At 38.9% G+C, this 19,026-nt stretch overlaps 2 protein-coding genes across 5 annotated transcripts in view; one reads left to right on the forward strand and one right to left on the reverse strand.

The window, feature by feature from the left end:
- The window catches only part of LRRTM3 (leucine rich repeat transmembrane neuronal 3), a 79,771-nt gene extending 68,359 nt beyond the window's left edge, over positions 1–11,412 (forward strand). For both annotated transcript variants that reach the window (XM_010400757.3, XM_019286637.3), the window contains one exon: positions 7,528–11,412. In XM_010400757.3, coding sequence (XP_010399059.1) covers positions 7,528–7,737 — 210 coding nt within the window. In that variant the 3' untranslated portion in view covers positions 7,738–11,412. The remainder of the gene's footprint in view (positions 1–7,527) is intronic.
- The window catches only part of CTNNA3 (catenin alpha 3), a 430,393-nt gene that overhangs the window by 312,119 nt on the left and 99,248 nt on the right, over positions 1–19,026 (reverse strand). The window lies entirely within an intron of this gene.

Below are 19,026 nucleotides of genomic sequence, written 5' to 3' on the forward strand. Positions count from 1 at the left end.
AAAACGACACCACTCCGTGGAAACAAATTGTTTGAAATGTAAGAGGAATTTCTATTGCAACACACATGGGATTGAAATCAAAACCCCATGATTAACATCCTCATTCTTCATGAGTTGTTTCCTATGCCCAAAGAGGCACTTTGATGCTATGCTTTCAAATGATCTGCACACACCAGACACCTCGAGGTATGCTTTGGCTCAGCACAGCACCACAAAATGCAGCAGTACACAGAGGCACCAGAGAAGGGGAAGTGAGGTACGGGGGGCCATTGTTTGTGTTTTTAAACCCTTCTTACACACTTCCTGAGGCTCTGGGACTTGAGATTACATGGGAATATCCCTGAGACTGTATCACTGACCACTGAGTGCCTCAAATTCCCTGGCAGTCAGCTGGGAGTGCTGTAATAGCAGCAGAACAATGTGCCTGCAGGCCCCCTGCAGCAGCTGAAGAACATCCTGCCTGACACACACCAAGCTAATAAAATTAAGCATGGCTGCATCTGCAGGAAGGGCTTTGCCAGTACACCTCTGCTGAGAGAGTGTCATGGTTTGTTACCAGGGCACTATGGACAGGATTCTGTCAGCTACAGACATGACAAGAAAATTTGTCCTCCAGAAATATCAGGAGAAAAACATTGAAAACATCAGCTTTTGGTTGGTTTTTGTGGGTTTTTTAATTGGTACCCCATTTTAATCTCAAGCTATTTGTAACAAAGAATTCAAATGAAATACATAGTTTGTATTCAACTCAGTTTCTACGCACTAAATTTTGGGAAAAATCAAGCTAGCAGTGTAAATAAGGCCTCCTCCTTGCTCTCACACAGAGTACAAGTCCTCTTCCCTTCAGAGCTATAAATCTTGTGGCCCTGGCCTATGATATCTCAGGGAAGTCTACTTTATCCAACCTCTACATGCACCTGTCATCAGCTCATTCCTTTAGGCAAGCCACAGCTGCGCGCAGCACTTGGCTGATCAGCCTTTGGACACCGTGGAACCACAGTCACAGTCCATGCAGCAGCAGAACTGCTTAAATATCAAGGGCTGACAACTAATACTCAAAATTTAGAACCACAGAGTGTGGTTTCACTGTTTGTGTCAGTGCCACCAGACTATCCTGTATCTTCTCCTGGAGTCAAAAAAGCCTATTTTGGGCTATAGCACTTAAGGGAAGAGAGCATTAGGGCATCTCAGTGAAAAGAAGCCAAAGAGAGAGCATAGAATGCAAGGAAAAGTAAAGGTGAATGAGATAATAGACTAATGGCAGCCAACAACAATATAACTGGAAGATGGAGAGGTTACACAAATTATTAATATGGTTAATAATAAGGATGCTTCCTCTTAAAGACAGAGGGAAAACTATAAAACAAAGCAAGTAAGAAAGGTTAAGATTTGGAAGACAAGAGAGAGAAAGGGCAAAGCATAAAAAGGAAAATGTCAATATCATCTGATTATCAAGTTCCCTGGTATTTTCTAAACCCCCTCTTAATGGAGTTTTAATAACTTCAGCTTCCACTAAGTTTAGAACTTAGCCTTCATAGTTAGATACACAAACTATATAAAATTGCCCAACTGCTCACACACTGAAAAGTAAAGAACCAGCTAAAGATTGTATCCATAAAAATACCTTCCTTTTCTTAAGGCAAACTCATGATCTGTGGAGTTTGGGTTGCGGTTCTGAATACTCAGAATAGGTAATACTTCAACTTCTGGTTCATTCAGTGTTGTTTATTCTGCTGCTGTTTTATTTCTCTGTAAACAAGCCTGATGAAAAGTAATGAGATTGCCTGTTACAGTACTTAGGGGATATGAAAATTGCCTGTTACATTAAAATAATTAGAGAAGAAAGTAAGATCATATTAATCGCACTCTACAGAAGCCTACCCAAGGTATGAGAATCCATCCCCTGAGGAATACAAAAAATTCTATTTAGAGCCTACTGACAGTCCAAAAAGGTCAACTATCAACCAAAACAGGAACAATTAATTAAAATCAGTAAAGATAACTGCAGTTGGTCTCACAACTGATTAGATATTGCACCTGGCCAGTGTTCAGTGGGTTTTGCTCATTATGAGGAATACCCCTGGATTACCATGCACAGACCTTGCTCTCCACAGAGCTCTCCAAAACACGAAGTCTGCCCTTGGGTTTGTGGAAGCCTTGCTGCACAACCAGCCCCAGGTTCTTTAACTGAACAAGGCACCCTGACGTTCAACTAAGCCTGGCCTGGACAAGTTTAGAAGAACTTTAATTCATTGTTTCTTCTACTTTATGATACAAGAGGTTTCGATTTAAGGGAAACAGACCTCCCCTAAAAGTGAAACAAATCTATACTGCAAATCCAATTAATTTCATTGGTTTTCTTCTTAGCATTCCAGAACTTTCAGAAGAGAGGGGAAGGGGGTGCAGTGACCTCTTCCAGGGCTTGTCCACATGACTTACCAAGTGCACATGTACAGTATACACACATTACCTACATATGTGTGGCTTACAAACACATCCTCTGAGACATCTCTACAAACACATTATTTGCTTTTCAAAGGTGTCTTTTTTAATTCTTTTATTCATGCACTTCCCTCATATTTTAAGATGATTTATTGATTGCTAAATAGAGAATTTTAATTAAGGTACAGGATGAAGGTCAGGTTCTCCAAGCTGCAACAAACCTTACTAAGACAAGAGATAGCTCCCTGTTTCTATATGCAACAAACTCTAGCTAGGCAATACTTTGATTTGACTCCATAATTTTCCAGCATCTAAAGTAAAGCTTTATCTGTGTTGATTTGCTTTTAGTCCTACAAAGTTCAGCACTGCTGTTTTTAAATGATACCTCAGTAATTACGCCTTCAGAGCCTATCTAATAAACATCAAGTTTTGCATACAAATTAAAAACAAATGAGAAGCCTAAAAAGGTTAGTGCTCAGTTAGATACAGATCTAATCGTAATAACATTTTAGAGCTGCTTTAGGATAATGTACACATCTCTATTACATATTATGAAGCATATTTCAAATAACTGAATGGATTAATTTTTATTTAGTCACACACTCTCATACCTACTACTTTAATTCACTTTACTACAGTAGAACTTGAAGGACTACTATTAACAAGAAACAAAAATCCAAAATTGTAGGTTAAGCTAAACACAAAACAAAACCAAACCAATCAACAAATAAAAATCCACACAACCAAAGGAATCCACACAGACAAATTATAAAAAAAAAAAAGGCAAGCAGAGGAGATATTTACTTTGTCAGGCAGAAGAGTATTTATAACTTGTTCATTTTTCTAACATTATTAGCAAGCGTAAGTGTCTAACTGAAAAAATGTAATACATACTCCTTTCAGAGTCAAGCAAGCAATTAGAGCTGATCAAGACACAAGTTGTTCTCATCTTACAAATGTCACATTCTTTGCAGGAAGGAAAGATCTTAAGTAAATATCACCCTGTTCAAATTTTAGGAAAATTAACAACATGCAAGACAAAATGTCCAGCAACTAGGAAACCACAGCTCATTATGTCTTAGCCTGAACCCAAGTGAACTGAATCAGTGAAATACAAAACCTTTTCTTTCTGCTTTCTCCTCTTACCATCTTCTTAAAATTAAGAAGAAAGGGCTTAGCAGCTGTTAGCAGCTGTTCCCTCTGGCATTTCAAAAACCTGGTAAAGGTGACTATCAAAATTAGTATATGCAAATTGCTGAAAAAATTTTGTCAATTCCTTCTACTTTAACATATCAAATCTACACTGACATAATTAAAAAAAAAAAGCCTGGTTTTCCCTTGGAACCCATCAGTGGTTGAATGCTCTCTGTACTCTTTTCCAACCCTCAGAAAACATCAGTTTACTGTTCAGGTGTCCAACATTCAAAGCAAAGCTTCAGAATTTCTGGCCTTTTCAAGAAGTTCAATCACCTTTTCAAGGTGATTTTTATTTTTTAACACCACCCTCCTTTCCTAGGGAATGTGCTGCATCATAAATTACTAAAAATTCATGCTGAACACTGAACAGATAAGATTACTCTTACAGATGGACCATAATTCTAATCACGCACTTAGTAAAGATTTTCCTGTTTTAGTGTCAATATAAGCCTGGGGCATCCAGCCACTGAAACAACTGAAGTCTAGGAACAGCAGCTACTTCAATAAGGGGTTATTTTGTTTAAAGTGCCGTGGACACAGTGGGTCCTCCCATTGAGAGTGACTCAAGAAATGGTTTAAAAAGACTTAAATGGACTTCAGGTTTCTCACCTGCCCTTTGCTTCCTCACCCTGGTCTTTCTCTGACAGGAATGTGCATTTTAGTCTGACACAGCACTGACAGTTAGGCACAAAACTTCTGTTTGGATTCAGCTGTGTTATTTCTCACGATGTGGGAGCCCAAGTTAACCAGAGATGAACATGTTAGAATATAAAAATTGCCAAAGCCAAGCAGGGAACATGAAACATTCCACAACTGTGTAGCAGAATAAAAGCAAGAGTTCCTGAGTATTGAAATTTCACAAATCTGGGCAGGTATGCCCTTTGAATAGAAAACACAATTCTCCCTCACCAAGAGGACATTAACATTTGTGTGAAGAACAATTTTGCTGTTCAGTGAAAGCTATTCTTGCTGCTTACACTTCTGGTAGGTTTTTTATTACAGCCTGAATTAGTAGAAAATGAGTTTGAGAGAAGCAGGAAAAAGACTGAAAACATCTTTCCCTTTGCATTCAACTCCTCCGTGCCACTGTCAAGGAAAACTGGCTGAGTTGATACCTGTCCTTGTGACATTTCATGCCGAAGTTCTCAGCAGCTGTTCCAACAACCCATTGCCCTTTACCAGGCCTTCAGAATTTGGACTTGGAAAGGTTGAAATATGTAAACATGAAAGAACAACCACCTAAGAACTGAGAAGTTTAAAGGAAAACTGAGGTCTTTAAAAGTGACTAGAGGTTTCTGCAGCTATCTTTTTCAGCACTTTCAAGGGACAATAATTCAATCCAAGGCACTCGCTGCCTTACAGTGTGGCCTCCTCACTGTGTATGCAAGTTACAACAAAAAGTAACTTCTGGTGACTTTACCCCCATAGCTGAATTACTTCTTGGTAGGGGAGCCAGAAGGATCTGAACTCTAAATCCATAACCATCACAAATTGGCTGTCACAGATTTACCTATTCCTTTAACAGAAGTTTGAGTTTAAATATCTCCCTTGTTTCACAGCACACCAGTTTTAAGTAAATAAGTGCTTAAAGAAGCAGACAATGAAGGAAAACGGACAAGATAATAATCAGATAGGTATTTTCTTTTCATAATTGCCTATTACACAGTTTCCCTCACAATTTCCCTCTAGGGCATTCTAGAGGGGAATTAAGGGACTTGTTACATGCAAGACCTGCCTAACTCATAGAGAGAACTTAAATGCAGGGGTACAGAGGCAGATGTAGATGGAAGTACAAAATAGCCCTGTCCTAAGACTCCATAAGAAAAAAAAAGTCACAGAGAAAAACTGATGGATGGTAAAGTATCAGGTTTGTTTTGAGGTTCATTTGAAATACCAGGAATCTTCCCATGATCACAAATAAAGCATTGATTCACATCCATAAAAAAGTATAGTTCCCTGGTATGTACTGCAAGGGCTTGCTCCTTTTGTTAATTGAAGACAACAGCAAAACTTGTATATGAAACAGATGAAATTCTCACGTGTTGACCATGTGCTGATCTATTGCATTCCCATGCCTATGCTGTATGTGACATTGTCATGACGCTGCAAATCTGTACGTTTTCAGAATGACACATCATAGCTCCATCACTTCCATCACTTCCATCCTTCAGCTCATTTGTTTCAGCGTGGTTTACTTATTTTCATCCCTCCTTTTCATGATCATCTGTTTTTCAGCTCTAGTTCTGTCATTTTCATGGATAATATTCCATTGCCCTATCGTAATTTCCCATCATAACATTCTCAAGCCACTCCAAATCTGTGGCTGTTCTCTTATGCCTTTATTTTCCAAGTTTTCATTCTCAGGATTCTGTGGCTGACTCCTGAAATCCCCCCAAGAGGTTCCAACACTCCATGTCCACGAAATTTAACAAAATTCCAAAATCCTTAGGCTGAAAACATTGCCTCTGATTCTAAATACAATGCATTCAGAAAAAAATGCACTTCTGTGTTTTATGAAAGCACAGCCAAGGTCAAGCAATCAGATAAGAACACAGGCACACCACCAGAGCTTAATAAATGCTCTAAGGCCTTTGCAAGACCCTTTCCCATCTTTGCTGACTGCTGAGATACTCATTGGGAGCTACAAGTGTTCCCCTCCCCAGCCAGTTCACATCTGTTTAGAAGTAAATACACTTCTGCAGGCTGGAGAAAATAACCCATTTCCTGCAGATCCCTGTAATTGCAACAGAGAAACCAGAACCAAATTATCTGCCTCTTTTTTTTCAAAGGGGGGGGGGGGGGGGGGGGGAGCTTTCTTTTTAATCTGTGGTAACTTTTCAGCTGCCACTGATGATCAAAAGAGAAGTACAAAAAAATTCAACATACCAAACACTGGACTACATTCTTTTCAGGACTGAACAGAATTACGTTTTAAAAAAATTCTGGTTTTCCATACAGTTTTGTAAATACGAACTTTTAGCTACACTTTCTACATCAAGTAAGTCTAGGGTTTTAAACTTTCTGAGAAGACAGAGGGTAGCTGGAACTTCCCCCTCACTGCACAGAAATTTAATACTAAGCAATGAAATTCAGCCTGCAGAACAGATGCTTCCTTGAATAGAAACTGCAATTTTAAGGCTTCTAAACTGTAAATCTAAGATAAGCTGGGGCTTTCTGATGCTCATCTGAACCTGAACTCCAAACAATATGAAGCTCACATATCACTAGGAATTAAACAGTGCAGTGGGTTTTACTCCAGAAGTGCTGTCAGAGATGAGAATTAACCATTACAATTGCTGGGATATTATTTGATTTTTTTAATTTCAAAGAACAGGAGGTTCTTCATAACCAGAAATTTATTGAGACACATCCCACTAGGAATGAAAACAGGAAGGAAAGCTGCAAAGGAGGAGAAAAATAGGGATGCTCCCTGTTTAGTTACAATGCCAGGAGGGTTGAGGTCTCCTTCCCCAAACACTCCAGTAGTAGTGAGAAGCACCCTCTCACTTCTATTTCCAAGCAGACCAAAGGCATCACACTCACTGACACATTCAAGACACCTGAACTTGAAAAAGCATTTACATTTCTTTTGAAATATTTCCTGACAGAGTGATTACAGCCAAGGCTAATTACATTCTAAAGATAACTTCAAGCATGTCTTAATCTTCACAAACACACTGAAGCATGTACATAGCCCTGGGTCTCAAGTCAAAGGTGGCAGAGGTCAGGTTTAAAACATCCTGGTGAGGACCAGGGTTTGTGTGGAGAGGAGTGGGTAGAGGGATAGAGAGAGCAGACAATCTGGTTTTTCAATATCCAGTTCAGGCAAGTACCATTTGGTTGTGTCTTTTGGTAACTGGCTGCTTTTGGCCTCTGTTTTTGCCCCAGATCCCATTGTCCATGAACGTGTCGACATTTCTGGCCTACGACCAGCCCACACTGAGCTACTGTGGAGTGCACCACGAGCTGCTGGCTCACAAACCCTACGACTCCAGCGCCCAGGAGGAGGCAGTGGACACACACCTGGAGCCCGAGCTGGACCTGAGCACAATCACAACAGCGGCACGGATCAAGGAGCACAGCCAGCAGCTGGCTTAGGGGGGTGCTGGCGGGGGTTTCCTGTAGCAGAGGCTGCAACCAAATTCTATGTAACACTATGGACACAAGTGAGAAGACAATTCTATGGATTCTAGGATCCCTGTTCAAATTAAAAGCAAATCACAAAGATTCATTGTTTCGAGTCTACAATTTGTAATTAGTTCAGTTGTGCAGTATTTTTTTGACTTCAGAGTATGACCCTTGAAGTGAATCTTTTTCAAAACTCATCCTACCTACCTGTATAAACTGTACAGATGTAATGTATTTTTCATATTGTAAAGTTTCAATTACCAAGAACAACTGGTATGTACAGTACCATAATTTAATTACATCTTACTTTACAAGCTTCAGTTTCTAAAGCTTCAAATTAACAAAAGTTATTTCTTGTGTTATTAAGTTACTCTGTTTTGTAGGGATCATTTTGTTACTGCTTTTGTGCCCAAACAACTTTAATCTAAAATTCTGTCCTTTGCAGAATATGCACCATTTTTACTGTGTTTAATGTGTAGAATTTTATCTACTGGTTCCAGAGGGAGGGTTTAACTATTCAATCTTCTAAGAAATTCTTGAAATATATAGCCAAGTTTTCCTAGAAATTAAAATTTAAAAAAAAAAAAAAAATTTGAATTCTCCTCAAACTTACCTGTTGCCTTGAAATACAGCCTGATTTTTAACAAAGCAGTTTGTTTATGCAGCTGTTAGTCAAGGCTGATTATATTTTATTAAGTCTCACTGCTCTGCAAGACAATACAGACAGGAGACTTCAACAGGCAGCTACAAAATCTGCTGTGAGCGTCTGCCAAATCAGGCATTTGTATTTCTGCTAAAAGACAAAGGGGTCCAAAACCTACTTCTGGCACAGGAAGCTGCTGACAGAAGCGGCAACAGAAACAAGCCCTCACAATACTCCTACAACATAAAATATTACTCAAAAGAAACATCTATTTGCAGAAAAATGTAGTAATATGGAAAAAATGGTAAAAGTTTATAGTCCTTTAACATTATGAAAAAGCAAACAAAGAAAAAAAAACAAAACCTTTAAATAAAAAAAATATTAATGAAGTATTAAGTCTTTAACAATTACTACATTGCTTATTTGTCTATCATTTAATATCTGGATTGAAGCATTCTTATATCCCATTCTTTGGTTTTAAATCTTCAAGACTTCTCAATACTGTATGAGAGTGACTTTTTATACCACTACCCTCATGTTGTAATCATAAAAGATTACAGAAATTAGAAAGACATTATATCACGCTGACTCGGTGAAAAACAAAATGGGAACATGAGCCTTCCAAAATATAGGAGAAAAAAAAGTTTCATATGGCGAAGCAACTTTTTTATAATAAAGAGAAATTATATAACCACAAATCTATTTTTCTGGATCTTTATCCCACCATATTTTCATGTAGCTTCAAAGTAGAAGACTGAAATTTAAAATTACAGGGCAACTGTTTGTACAAAAGGAAGTGAATAGAATGAAAAATAGCTTCAAACTTAGTAACAAATTAATCTGCATTCCGTACCTGTTAAGTGGAAACAAAGTGTCAAAACAGAATACATTGTATTGCTTATTTATTTAACACTTAGATTTTGTAACATATTTTGCATAAATTATTTCCTCTTCAAAACATTGTCTTTTTAAGATGCCTCTTAAACCTGCAGGCTTCAGTTCTGGATTTCTTCACTACATGGGTTCTTGAATTTGTGGTCACCTTCCACAGTGCTGGAATTTTCCTACAGATGGTTTGGAAATACATTTTGCTAATTACCCACTGCAAGCAAACATGCAGGAGTCACTCTGGAGCCCAGTGACTTTTGGGCTGCTGGAAGAAGTTACCTGAATCACTCCACAGCTGTTTTTGAGGTTTGATGTTTTGGCATTCTGGCTATTGGAGCAAGCCTGAGCTGGAAGGAGCAAATACCACCCTCCCAAAAAGTCATTTCAATTGTTCTTGCTCTTTCCTTCCTATTCTGTACTGCAACCCACTGCCCTCAAATATTTATGGTGTGTAAACAAGGTCCTGGCACTAGTGGAGCTACTCAAAATGCCCAGATGTTCAAAGGTTCCATTTATTTCCTATTTATGGAGAACTATGCCATGAGCATTCCCAGTGTTGGACACTAGTGAGTTTAGACTAGGGAACATGAGAAAAAAAATTTTTATGCTAAGAGACACAACATGTTTTTGATATATCTGCTTAAAGAGGCACAGATGGGTAAATATTCACATACACCCCAACATTTCCCCTTTTCTTCAATCATGAATCAAAGACTCCCACGTTCCAGACCCACATACCACAGGACAAACGGTAGAAGCAGAGTCACAGAATTAGCACCTCACAGATTCCTCATGCTCTCACAGTCACCTCCCAGGCATCTCAAAGGCCAGGCTCTCTGTAACCCCAGCAGGCCACTCCAGTGCTCTGCAAGACGGATCCAACATCCCAGGGCCCAGAGCAGCAGGGGGTGCATGCTCACCCCCATCCCAGACTGTTAAGATATGACTTTCTGTAAATATTAAGTGGATACCATTTTTTTCAATGGACTACAATCATCCCAAAATTTGCTATTCTCAATAAGATGGATGTCTTCAAGAAAGCTAGATAGCAGGCAGTTACCTTCCCTAAAAAATCCGCATCATGAAAAAAACCTAGGTTAGGCTAACCCAAAAAAACACTCACTCATAATTATGTTAGCCTGTGTACGCCTGCTTTCCAACAGCTTGCTGCCAGCTGTGTTCTGATTCTGGCTGCACAGCCACAGTAAATGCTTTCATTCCATGGATAAAACAAAACAGTATTCCTAATAAAGCCCCAGCCTTGTAGCTAAATTAGCAAGAAGAAAGGAGTCTATGGGTTCAAATATTTATTAAGAGGGGGTCACTTCCATGTATCGTTTCCCTTTCCAATAGATCCCTACAGCACAAGTGGAAGTAACCATCTCTGTCACACAGTTAAGTGACACCACCATACCCTGGCAGATCTTTTTACCAAGAAAAAGCTGGGGGAAGTCATTACTCTTGAAAAATACAAACTGAGAGAGAATATAACCTCCAGCAACAAAAAACCCCAGACAATTTTAAAAACGAATCTAGCTCCAAGCAACAATTCCCACCATCCACCAGTGGATCACGCTTGTACAGTAATGCACAGGGTTGAAACAGCTGCCAGCAAAGCAAGCCCAAGTATCTGACTGGAAGTCCTGTCTAGAGAAGGTGGTGTATAGAAAGATTAATGACTAATTTAACAAATTCCTGCTTATATCTCAAGACAGTAAATAAAAAAAATAACAAACACCTTCTATACAAGAAAGCAAATGACTGCTTCAATTAAAAAGTTATGAAAATTTGCAGTACGAACTATTCTCAAGGGATCTGAGAGCTACCACTAACAAAAACCCCTAAAATATACACAGTGTTCAGACATGCTTTGCAAATATCAGACTTCTTCTCGCAACACATAACAAACAGAAAATACAAGCCTCAGAAGCTGTGTACTAGGCTTGCTCTACTCAGAGTCCCTCAATTTCTCTCCTTCTCTCTCAAGGCATGCTTTATCTCTTGTTTCCAATCCTCAGACTGGACATGAGAACAGATATTGTGCAAAAACCATTACATGAAGGGTAAAAAACCAAAATAAAAGTGCAAGGGCATCACCATGACCTGAGAAATAAGCCATGATTCCAGTGTCAGTGGAACTGTAATAAATTCTGGATATTGCTTCACTGGCAATGAAGATCCTCAAAGATGGTGAATGTAATTAATTACATGATCATGTACAGTGTCACCTACAAGCAGCTGTATTCAGTTCCCAGCAGGGCTAGCAAAAATGGTCTGTTGAACAGGTGAAAAAGTACAGCTTAACTCACATCCTGTAGCCTGATCCTCCTCTCTTGAGGGAGAGGTTTTTCTGCTCCGGAGTTTTGCACAGGTCTCAGGGCCTGGGCTTCCTAAAGGCAAATCTTAGTAGTAAAGGCTGAATACAATAATGGTTTTACTTGGTCACATCAAAGGTACACCCAGCCTTGATAATCTGTCCTGCACAGCAGCTGAGACATGAAACCCAAGGAAGAACTCGACTGGGGCAAGCACACAGCCTATTTCCCTGGAAAGCCTCCACAGATCCCAACTCTTTGTAGGTCAGGGATTTCCTGAGCCAAACATGGCCTCTTATTGGTCCCCTTCTGAAAGTGCACACAGCTTCTCTGAAGCCACAGCAATTGGTAACATTCACAAGTGCTGCAGCAAGGACATCTACTTTGACAGGAAAAGCTGCCTTTCTCTTTGTTCTGGTAGCAGTGAATGGTTTCTATTCTCAACACAGAACTACAACTATCACGTAATTAATAATGACACACTGCCAGCTTCCAGGGAGCATGAATAACATCCACTCAGTCAGTCACCTGGAGTGCAGACTTCATCTGAAACCCTGAGATTTCTCTTGGGGGGGGGGGGGTGGGTGTCTGTATCTTATAATCAAGATTCAACTAACCAGAAAGGAGAAATGCTTTTTCCCAGGTTTCTCAAGTCCACCACAACAGTAAACGAACAATAAACCTGCTTGTCAGAAGTACTACAAAAAAACCTCAAGCATTTTTCAACACAGAAAGATACATTTGAAGCTCTAATAGGTACAAGTTTGACCATATGATCTGTACTTAAAAGCAGTTTTTCCTTAAATTCCTCAAAAAAATTGTAACATTTGAATGAATTAATAGCTCTATTATAAAATAACAAGGCAAAATTCCATTTTATTGTTCTACCTAATTACAGAATCTGATTAATTTCTAAATTTATGAAGTTTCAGAATAAATTAAGGTGAACATAATCAGAGTTCATGATTAATGTTATTTTAATGAGCCCCCAAGAAATTACCATTTTGCCACTAGAACTTTTCCAATAATTTTTATGTAAGCTGAAGTGCAGCGTGTACAAGTGTGAAAATCCCACATGGCATGGAGTTTCTATTCTACTTGATCACCATCAATTTGGTATGTACATAACTCCCTCTGAGAGCTGCCTCTTTAGATGGGGAACCACAAAGGAACGCCCGCTGTGGAACAGCAAATGAGCCAGTGGCACACAGCTCATCACCCCCAGCCCTCGGACATTAAAGCTCCCATACTTTCCTCACAGGGGACACTTCAAAGCCAACCAGGACAGATGTGCCACATGTAACAGTAATAATATACAAATGAGCACTAATCAGTGCTGCATTAGTACAGAATTTCTTTGGATTAACAGCGATGTGTGATGATTGCCTTATTAATTGCCTTAGGTCAACTGACATGAACAGGATGGATGGTCTCCTAATAAACACCAGAAGAATTCGAAGTGTGCACTTATACAAGAGTATGTTTTTTCCCGCTTTCATTGAGAGTACTTCCCACTCTGTATTCCCCAAGAAACAGACTTTTAAGGTGGATGCATGTCAGCAATAGTTCTATCTGCAATCTAATCATAAAGTGAGTGCTTCAGTGAAACATATTTCAAAGCCCAATAATTTAAACATTATTATTATACACTAATTCTGTGTTTCTTAGAGAACAAAACCTCATCAACTAGTGCTGAGAATACTCATTAAAAGAAAATGATGTGTCCCTGCAGCACTGTGCACCTCAATAATTTCAGTAGTTTTACACAAGAGCATGTCATAAATGAGGCATGGAAAGCCATTAACTGAACGATTCATATTGAATAGTTTGTTGTAATTTATGCTTTCAAAAGAAAAAATGAAAGTGATTTATTTTTCTAGTACTAATGACACACCTCCCCTTTATGTCTTGCTGTTAGCAACTTTATTTTTAAAGAACCTGTAAACTTGCACAATTAACCCAGCCATAACTGCCCAAAAGCCTTATTCTCATTGCCAGGAAAGGAAAAAATACAGCTATCAGTGGTGTATCTGAATATGCAAACAGGATTCACGAACAAGATTTATTTTTTTCTTCTGCTTCAGCATTACTAGACAGTTCATAGCTCTCTTTGCCTTCTGCAAGTCAGCTCTTTCTCCAAAATCTAGCTGTCACAATTGAGACTGCCAGTAGTGAGACAGAGCTATTCAGACTGAGATCCTGGAGGGAAATGCCTCTCAGGTATCCACCTCCAGAGCTGAGCAGCTTTGCTGCCTACCAACACATGCTGAAGCTTGTCTGACTCCTTTTCTTCTTCACTAGCTCTTGCAAATACAGATTCATAAATATAATAATGCTAGAATATGCTAATAAAAATCAACCTTTTTTTTTTATTCCACCACTACATAAGGTGATGTTAAGTTTTGGGGTTTTTATAATCTCTTTGCATCCTAAAGCCTTGAAGACATAGGGTTAACAGATGACAGTATGAACTGCCCTAATTCCACTTTCATCAAGTGATTATAATAGAAACTTTAGAAGTTTCTGGAAGGGATGAACATGATGCCCTCACCATCTCAAAGCAAAAACAACAGTATAGGTGCTTCTGTAACTTTCTCCAGTCACTGGGGAACACAGTATCTACATCAATGGAACGGAATTAGTGAACCTGAGTGGGAATAAACATTATTGATAAAATTTGCTTTGTAATCCTGTCTGGCTTAATTAGTCACTTCAATGCTACCTTCTTCCTGAAGCTGTCTTCCATTTCTTTATTTCTCTGAATAACTCCTTGAATCTACGAACAATCTCACTGAAGATACCTGATCCCAAACAGGCAGAAAGATCTGCCTGTGTTCTGCATTGCAGAATCAATCTCATGGTTCAAATGTGAAGTGCTGCCAGCCTCCTCTCCCACATTCACAAGCCTTGGCACTCGTTCACTCCTTTCTTCCCTACCTGTATTTTGCCTCAGGAATTTTGAGACTCTACCTTTACTTTAGCAAAGAAATTAAAATACCCACAAAATAAAGAATCGATTTCAGATAATTTATATTGCTAATTTGCATTCTAAGATTCCTCCCTATAATATCCAAGTATAAACCAAACATATGCCTACTAAAAACCAAAATTACTCTTCGAAAAAAGAAGAATCATTTTTGCTTCCCAGAAATAAGCACTAATGGCCTGTTTTAAGAGTTTGTGTGTAAGGTTTTCTTTTACAAAATAAGGAGGGAGGAGGGGAATTTATGCAGGGGCATTGTTAATGCCACAGAAATACTATAGTTACCCAAAAAAGCACTCCCATTGCTAGCTAAAACGTGAAGATTTAAATGCAGAAATAAGTCAGCATTACTCCTGAGAGAGGATGTAAAGGAAGGGGCTATAAATATCATAGATGCACCTAAGTTATGCTGCAGGACCAAAAAAAATATATATATTTTCAAAATTTATATGGATCTCGAAGAGAAGATATTTAAGGCTGGTTTTTAAAAGGAGGTACAGGCTAACAAGGCACAACACAAAACAGAAGATGAGAAGGATTAAATTTAAGTCTGGACTGGATATACACAGGCAAACCCCTTGAGAATGGGATCTGCCTTTCCCAAATTGAAAACCATTTCCATTTTCTTTAGTACCAAATATCTCCTGTACATGTCAGTAATCAGTAGGATAGTATCTGAATGTAAATCAGTAACAGGGATAAAAAAGCTGGCCTTACACACATGAACTAAAAGAAGTAACTGACCACAAAAAAAAAAAAAAAAGACAGACACAGATCCGCAAAACTGCTCAGGGAGGCAAATAAATATAATGAATAAATATATATTAGACCCTCAATTAAGTGCTTTTATATTAAAAATAACATTGCTAACGGCCTGTTTCACCTAAGAAGACTTCAGAGAAACCAAGGGAAGTGGAAAAGTAAATCAAAGGCAGAATTATTAATAAATAAACAATAATATATGCAAAGACACCAAAGTATTGCTCATATTAATATTAATTCAATTGGATGGGGCAATAAAGACATACAATGCTGCCCATCAAGAGCAGAGCTCTGCTCTGCTTTAGTGGTGTATTTTTCCATTAACATCACAGTTTTCAGGACTATCAGTTAATAAATTGGGAACATTGGGAAATAATTTAAAAAATAAGGAAGCATTATAAATATAAAATCTTTTTCACAGATATTGCAGCATCAAGGGTTAACTAAGCTGAAATAGCAGGAGCTGCTTTGTAGGAAATGGGGGAACGCCCCACAACAACCCTTGGGAACCTTACAGTTATTTCTCACCCAAAGCCACTATCTCCATTAAAGCTGTCCAAAAATAAAACAGCACTTCACTGAAAAACATCTTTAGGAAAAACACCCAACAAGGAAAGTAAATTCATTCTATCTAAACAGGAGAAGGGATAGATGTGTAAAATGGAGAAAGAAAGGAGGGGAAACCATAGAGAAGCCTACGGAAAAAGAAGATCCCAATGATTCAGTGATTAAAGACTTGACGAAGCTGTAACTGCTCATCATGGTAATGGATCAAGAAAAGGAAGGAAACAGGAAGGAATGAAAACGGGAGGGCACAAATCCAGCTGCTCCTTCCTTGTGACTGGTCTGAAAACAAATGGAATCCCCCTGGGGCAGGGGAGTGAACAAACAACATCTCCATTCAAGGAGCTGCCCACCTCACCTGCCATGGCTGTAAAATAAGGTGTTTGTTACATTAGAGGGACAGGACAGTGACAATAGAGACACACAGCACCAGCTGAATTGATGTTATCACTTCAGCTTGAATACTTCCTTCTCTTCGGACATCTCAAGATAGAGCCATTATCCTCCTTCTGTCTAAAAGGGCTTTTACTTTGCAGCAATAACTTGCAAAAAATTAGGTTTAAAAAAATGCATTTTTTGCCTTCAGTAAAAGCACATCAAACCCCATAAAATATTCTGCTCCCGAAATTTTTATAAAAGTAAGAGCTTTGCAATCAGATATATTTGATTTAGGGATAATGAAGCAGTTTTTATGGGCCGCAGAATATTATAAATCTTTTCTGATATCTTTTGGGGTAGAGGGAAAAGGGGAATTGTTGAAGGAAAAGATGATAGATTACACCTGCCTGTGGGGAGTAAGTCTTCCTACAAGGAGAAATGGCATACTCTGAATAATTACATGCAGTCTGAGGCAAAAGAGACAAAGTCTAGTCCTGGTCAGAAATTTCAGCTGCCACAAAATACTTGTAAAAAATGCATGAGGAAAATGGGATGATTTCTCACTGGTTACCAACAGGTTTTTTTTTGCTAATTTGCTCGGCTTCAACACTAGGTCAAACCATAATTTCTTCTTTCTGCTTTGCAGAAGTTCTTCCATTTTGCATCATGTATGTCAGCAGAAACATCAAAACCACAGCACCATTCAAAAAAAGAAAAAATGGGGAGATATAACCAGGACTGTATTTTAACAAAAATATTGAGCATATATTTCAAATAAAGTTTGTAAGACACTAAAATAAATCAGAGTGCCAGGCAACATAGGCAAAACCAAGGAAGAACAGCATAAAATATTCAATACAGACCACACTCTTTAAAAAAGTAGTAAGACCCCCAGAGCTGAGCTTAACTCCTTGAAATACAATGATGTTCTGGCTCCATTAAAGCCAGCTGCAGTTCCACCATTGGCTTTAGAGAATTTGATATTTTCATAGTGGGATTTTTGCACTCATACAGAAGATAATTAGGAGTCAGCACTGGAGATAAGAACGAGAGCTTTATGTAGCACTGCTGGACACAGGCAATAGCCACAACACACTGGCTGATCTCACAACTAAACGCTCACCTGCAGCTTTTCAAGGTATTTCCTATACTCCAAGAGTATTCAGTTAGAGGGTTACTCCTTCCTTCTCACACTGAAGAAAGCAACTCATCCATATAGTGATTTAGGAATTTAAACTTTATGTCACTGACAGGTGGCTATTGGGAGCCTCCCAGGGACTGCCCCCCTCTTGACCACAGCCTTCTCCACCCTCTCCTTGAGAGAATCAAAAAGCCACTGAATTACAGCTATGTTTTACCGCCACACAGTTCTGAGAGAGTGACACAGCTGCCCTGATGGACAAAAGAAACTGAAAATCAAAGTGTTGGTCCGCCAACCCCTCTCTTGCTCATCATGGACCCTTCCCTTCCTACAAACCTGTTCTCAGGCTAAGAATTCTCAGCAGGGCTTTTGAGATGCTGGAACTTTATGAAACTCCCTCAGGAGCCACAGATATAGTCTCCTCTTTCTTCACAGTCACCATCTTCGGAAGCTCCAGAAGTTTCTCTCAGATGAGCATGTTCAGCTGTTCCCAATGAAAATGCCTTCTCCCTTTCTCCCCAAAAAGCTCCACTCGAGCAAGGGCTACAGTGGCCAACAAGGAAATTAAGTGACCTTTCTCTCTGCCTCTGAGCCAAAATATAATACACTGTAACATTCAGTAAAGAATAAACAATTTAATAACAAAAATTATGCTATCAATCACACCATCCCAGAACATCAAAAGTCACATTTTATATCACAGTTCATAGATCAAAAGCACCAAAATAACTTATATTTTTCTTCCTTATAGTTTCAGGAACTTCGGGCTATTTTCTAGGTTGCTGTATGCATGACTTCAGCACAAGCTAACGAGATATTGAGTGAGAAATCATTAGCAGCTGGTCAAGTAAAACCACTCCATCAATCATTTTCATTTCCTTAATGTCAACAATTCTAATTTCAACTCTGGAAAAAAATTGTATTTTAAACTGTGAAATACATCATATAAAAGAGTGACATTTGATAGTATGCTTTTAGATTCTCAAGTTTATTGTGAAAAAGTCAGTTCAACACATAATGAAGTCATTCTTCCTTTATAACCACCAAACCTGGTCGTAGAGGGGGTGGAAAAAAAGCTTCATCTAGATCAGGCAAACAAACTACCATCTATTCCAGAATAAATCCATCATTTTGTACCTAAAGCACCAGTAAAAATTCTGGAAGAACTGCAAAGCTGTCTTGTGCCTTCTATTTACAAAGACGTATTCTAGGTTGTTCTTGTATTCCAGTCAGTGAAACATCCACTCATGACTACCAAAGGACCTCTCAGGAGGCACAGCTTCAACACCGTGCCCTGCTCAGTTTTCCTGGTGCTGTTTTTTTGCAGACACACTTTTGTGAACAGCTCTCCTACAAGAACTCTTCCTGCTGTTTGGCAGAAGTTCCTGAGGAGCAGAGCACTGCCGTCACACAAAATCCCATCCCTGCCAACACACATTTCTGTGCTTGGGAAGAGGCACAGCGTGACATCATCCTGGGGTGGCACAGGACCAGCTTTTCCTTTCAGTTGTCTGGAACAGAGGTATCCTCCATCTCTGAAGTTGGGTTTACTGGAGCTTTCTGATTATTAGAACAGGGAGATTAT

The sequence above is a fragment of the Corvus cornix genome, chromosome 6 (genome assembly GCF_000738735.6).
Source record: "Corvus cornix cornix isolate S_Up_H32 chromosome 6, ASM73873v5, whole genome shotgun sequence".
Classification (NCBI taxonomy): Eukaryota; Metazoa; Chordata; class Aves; order Passeriformes; family Corvidae; genus Corvus; species Corvus cornix.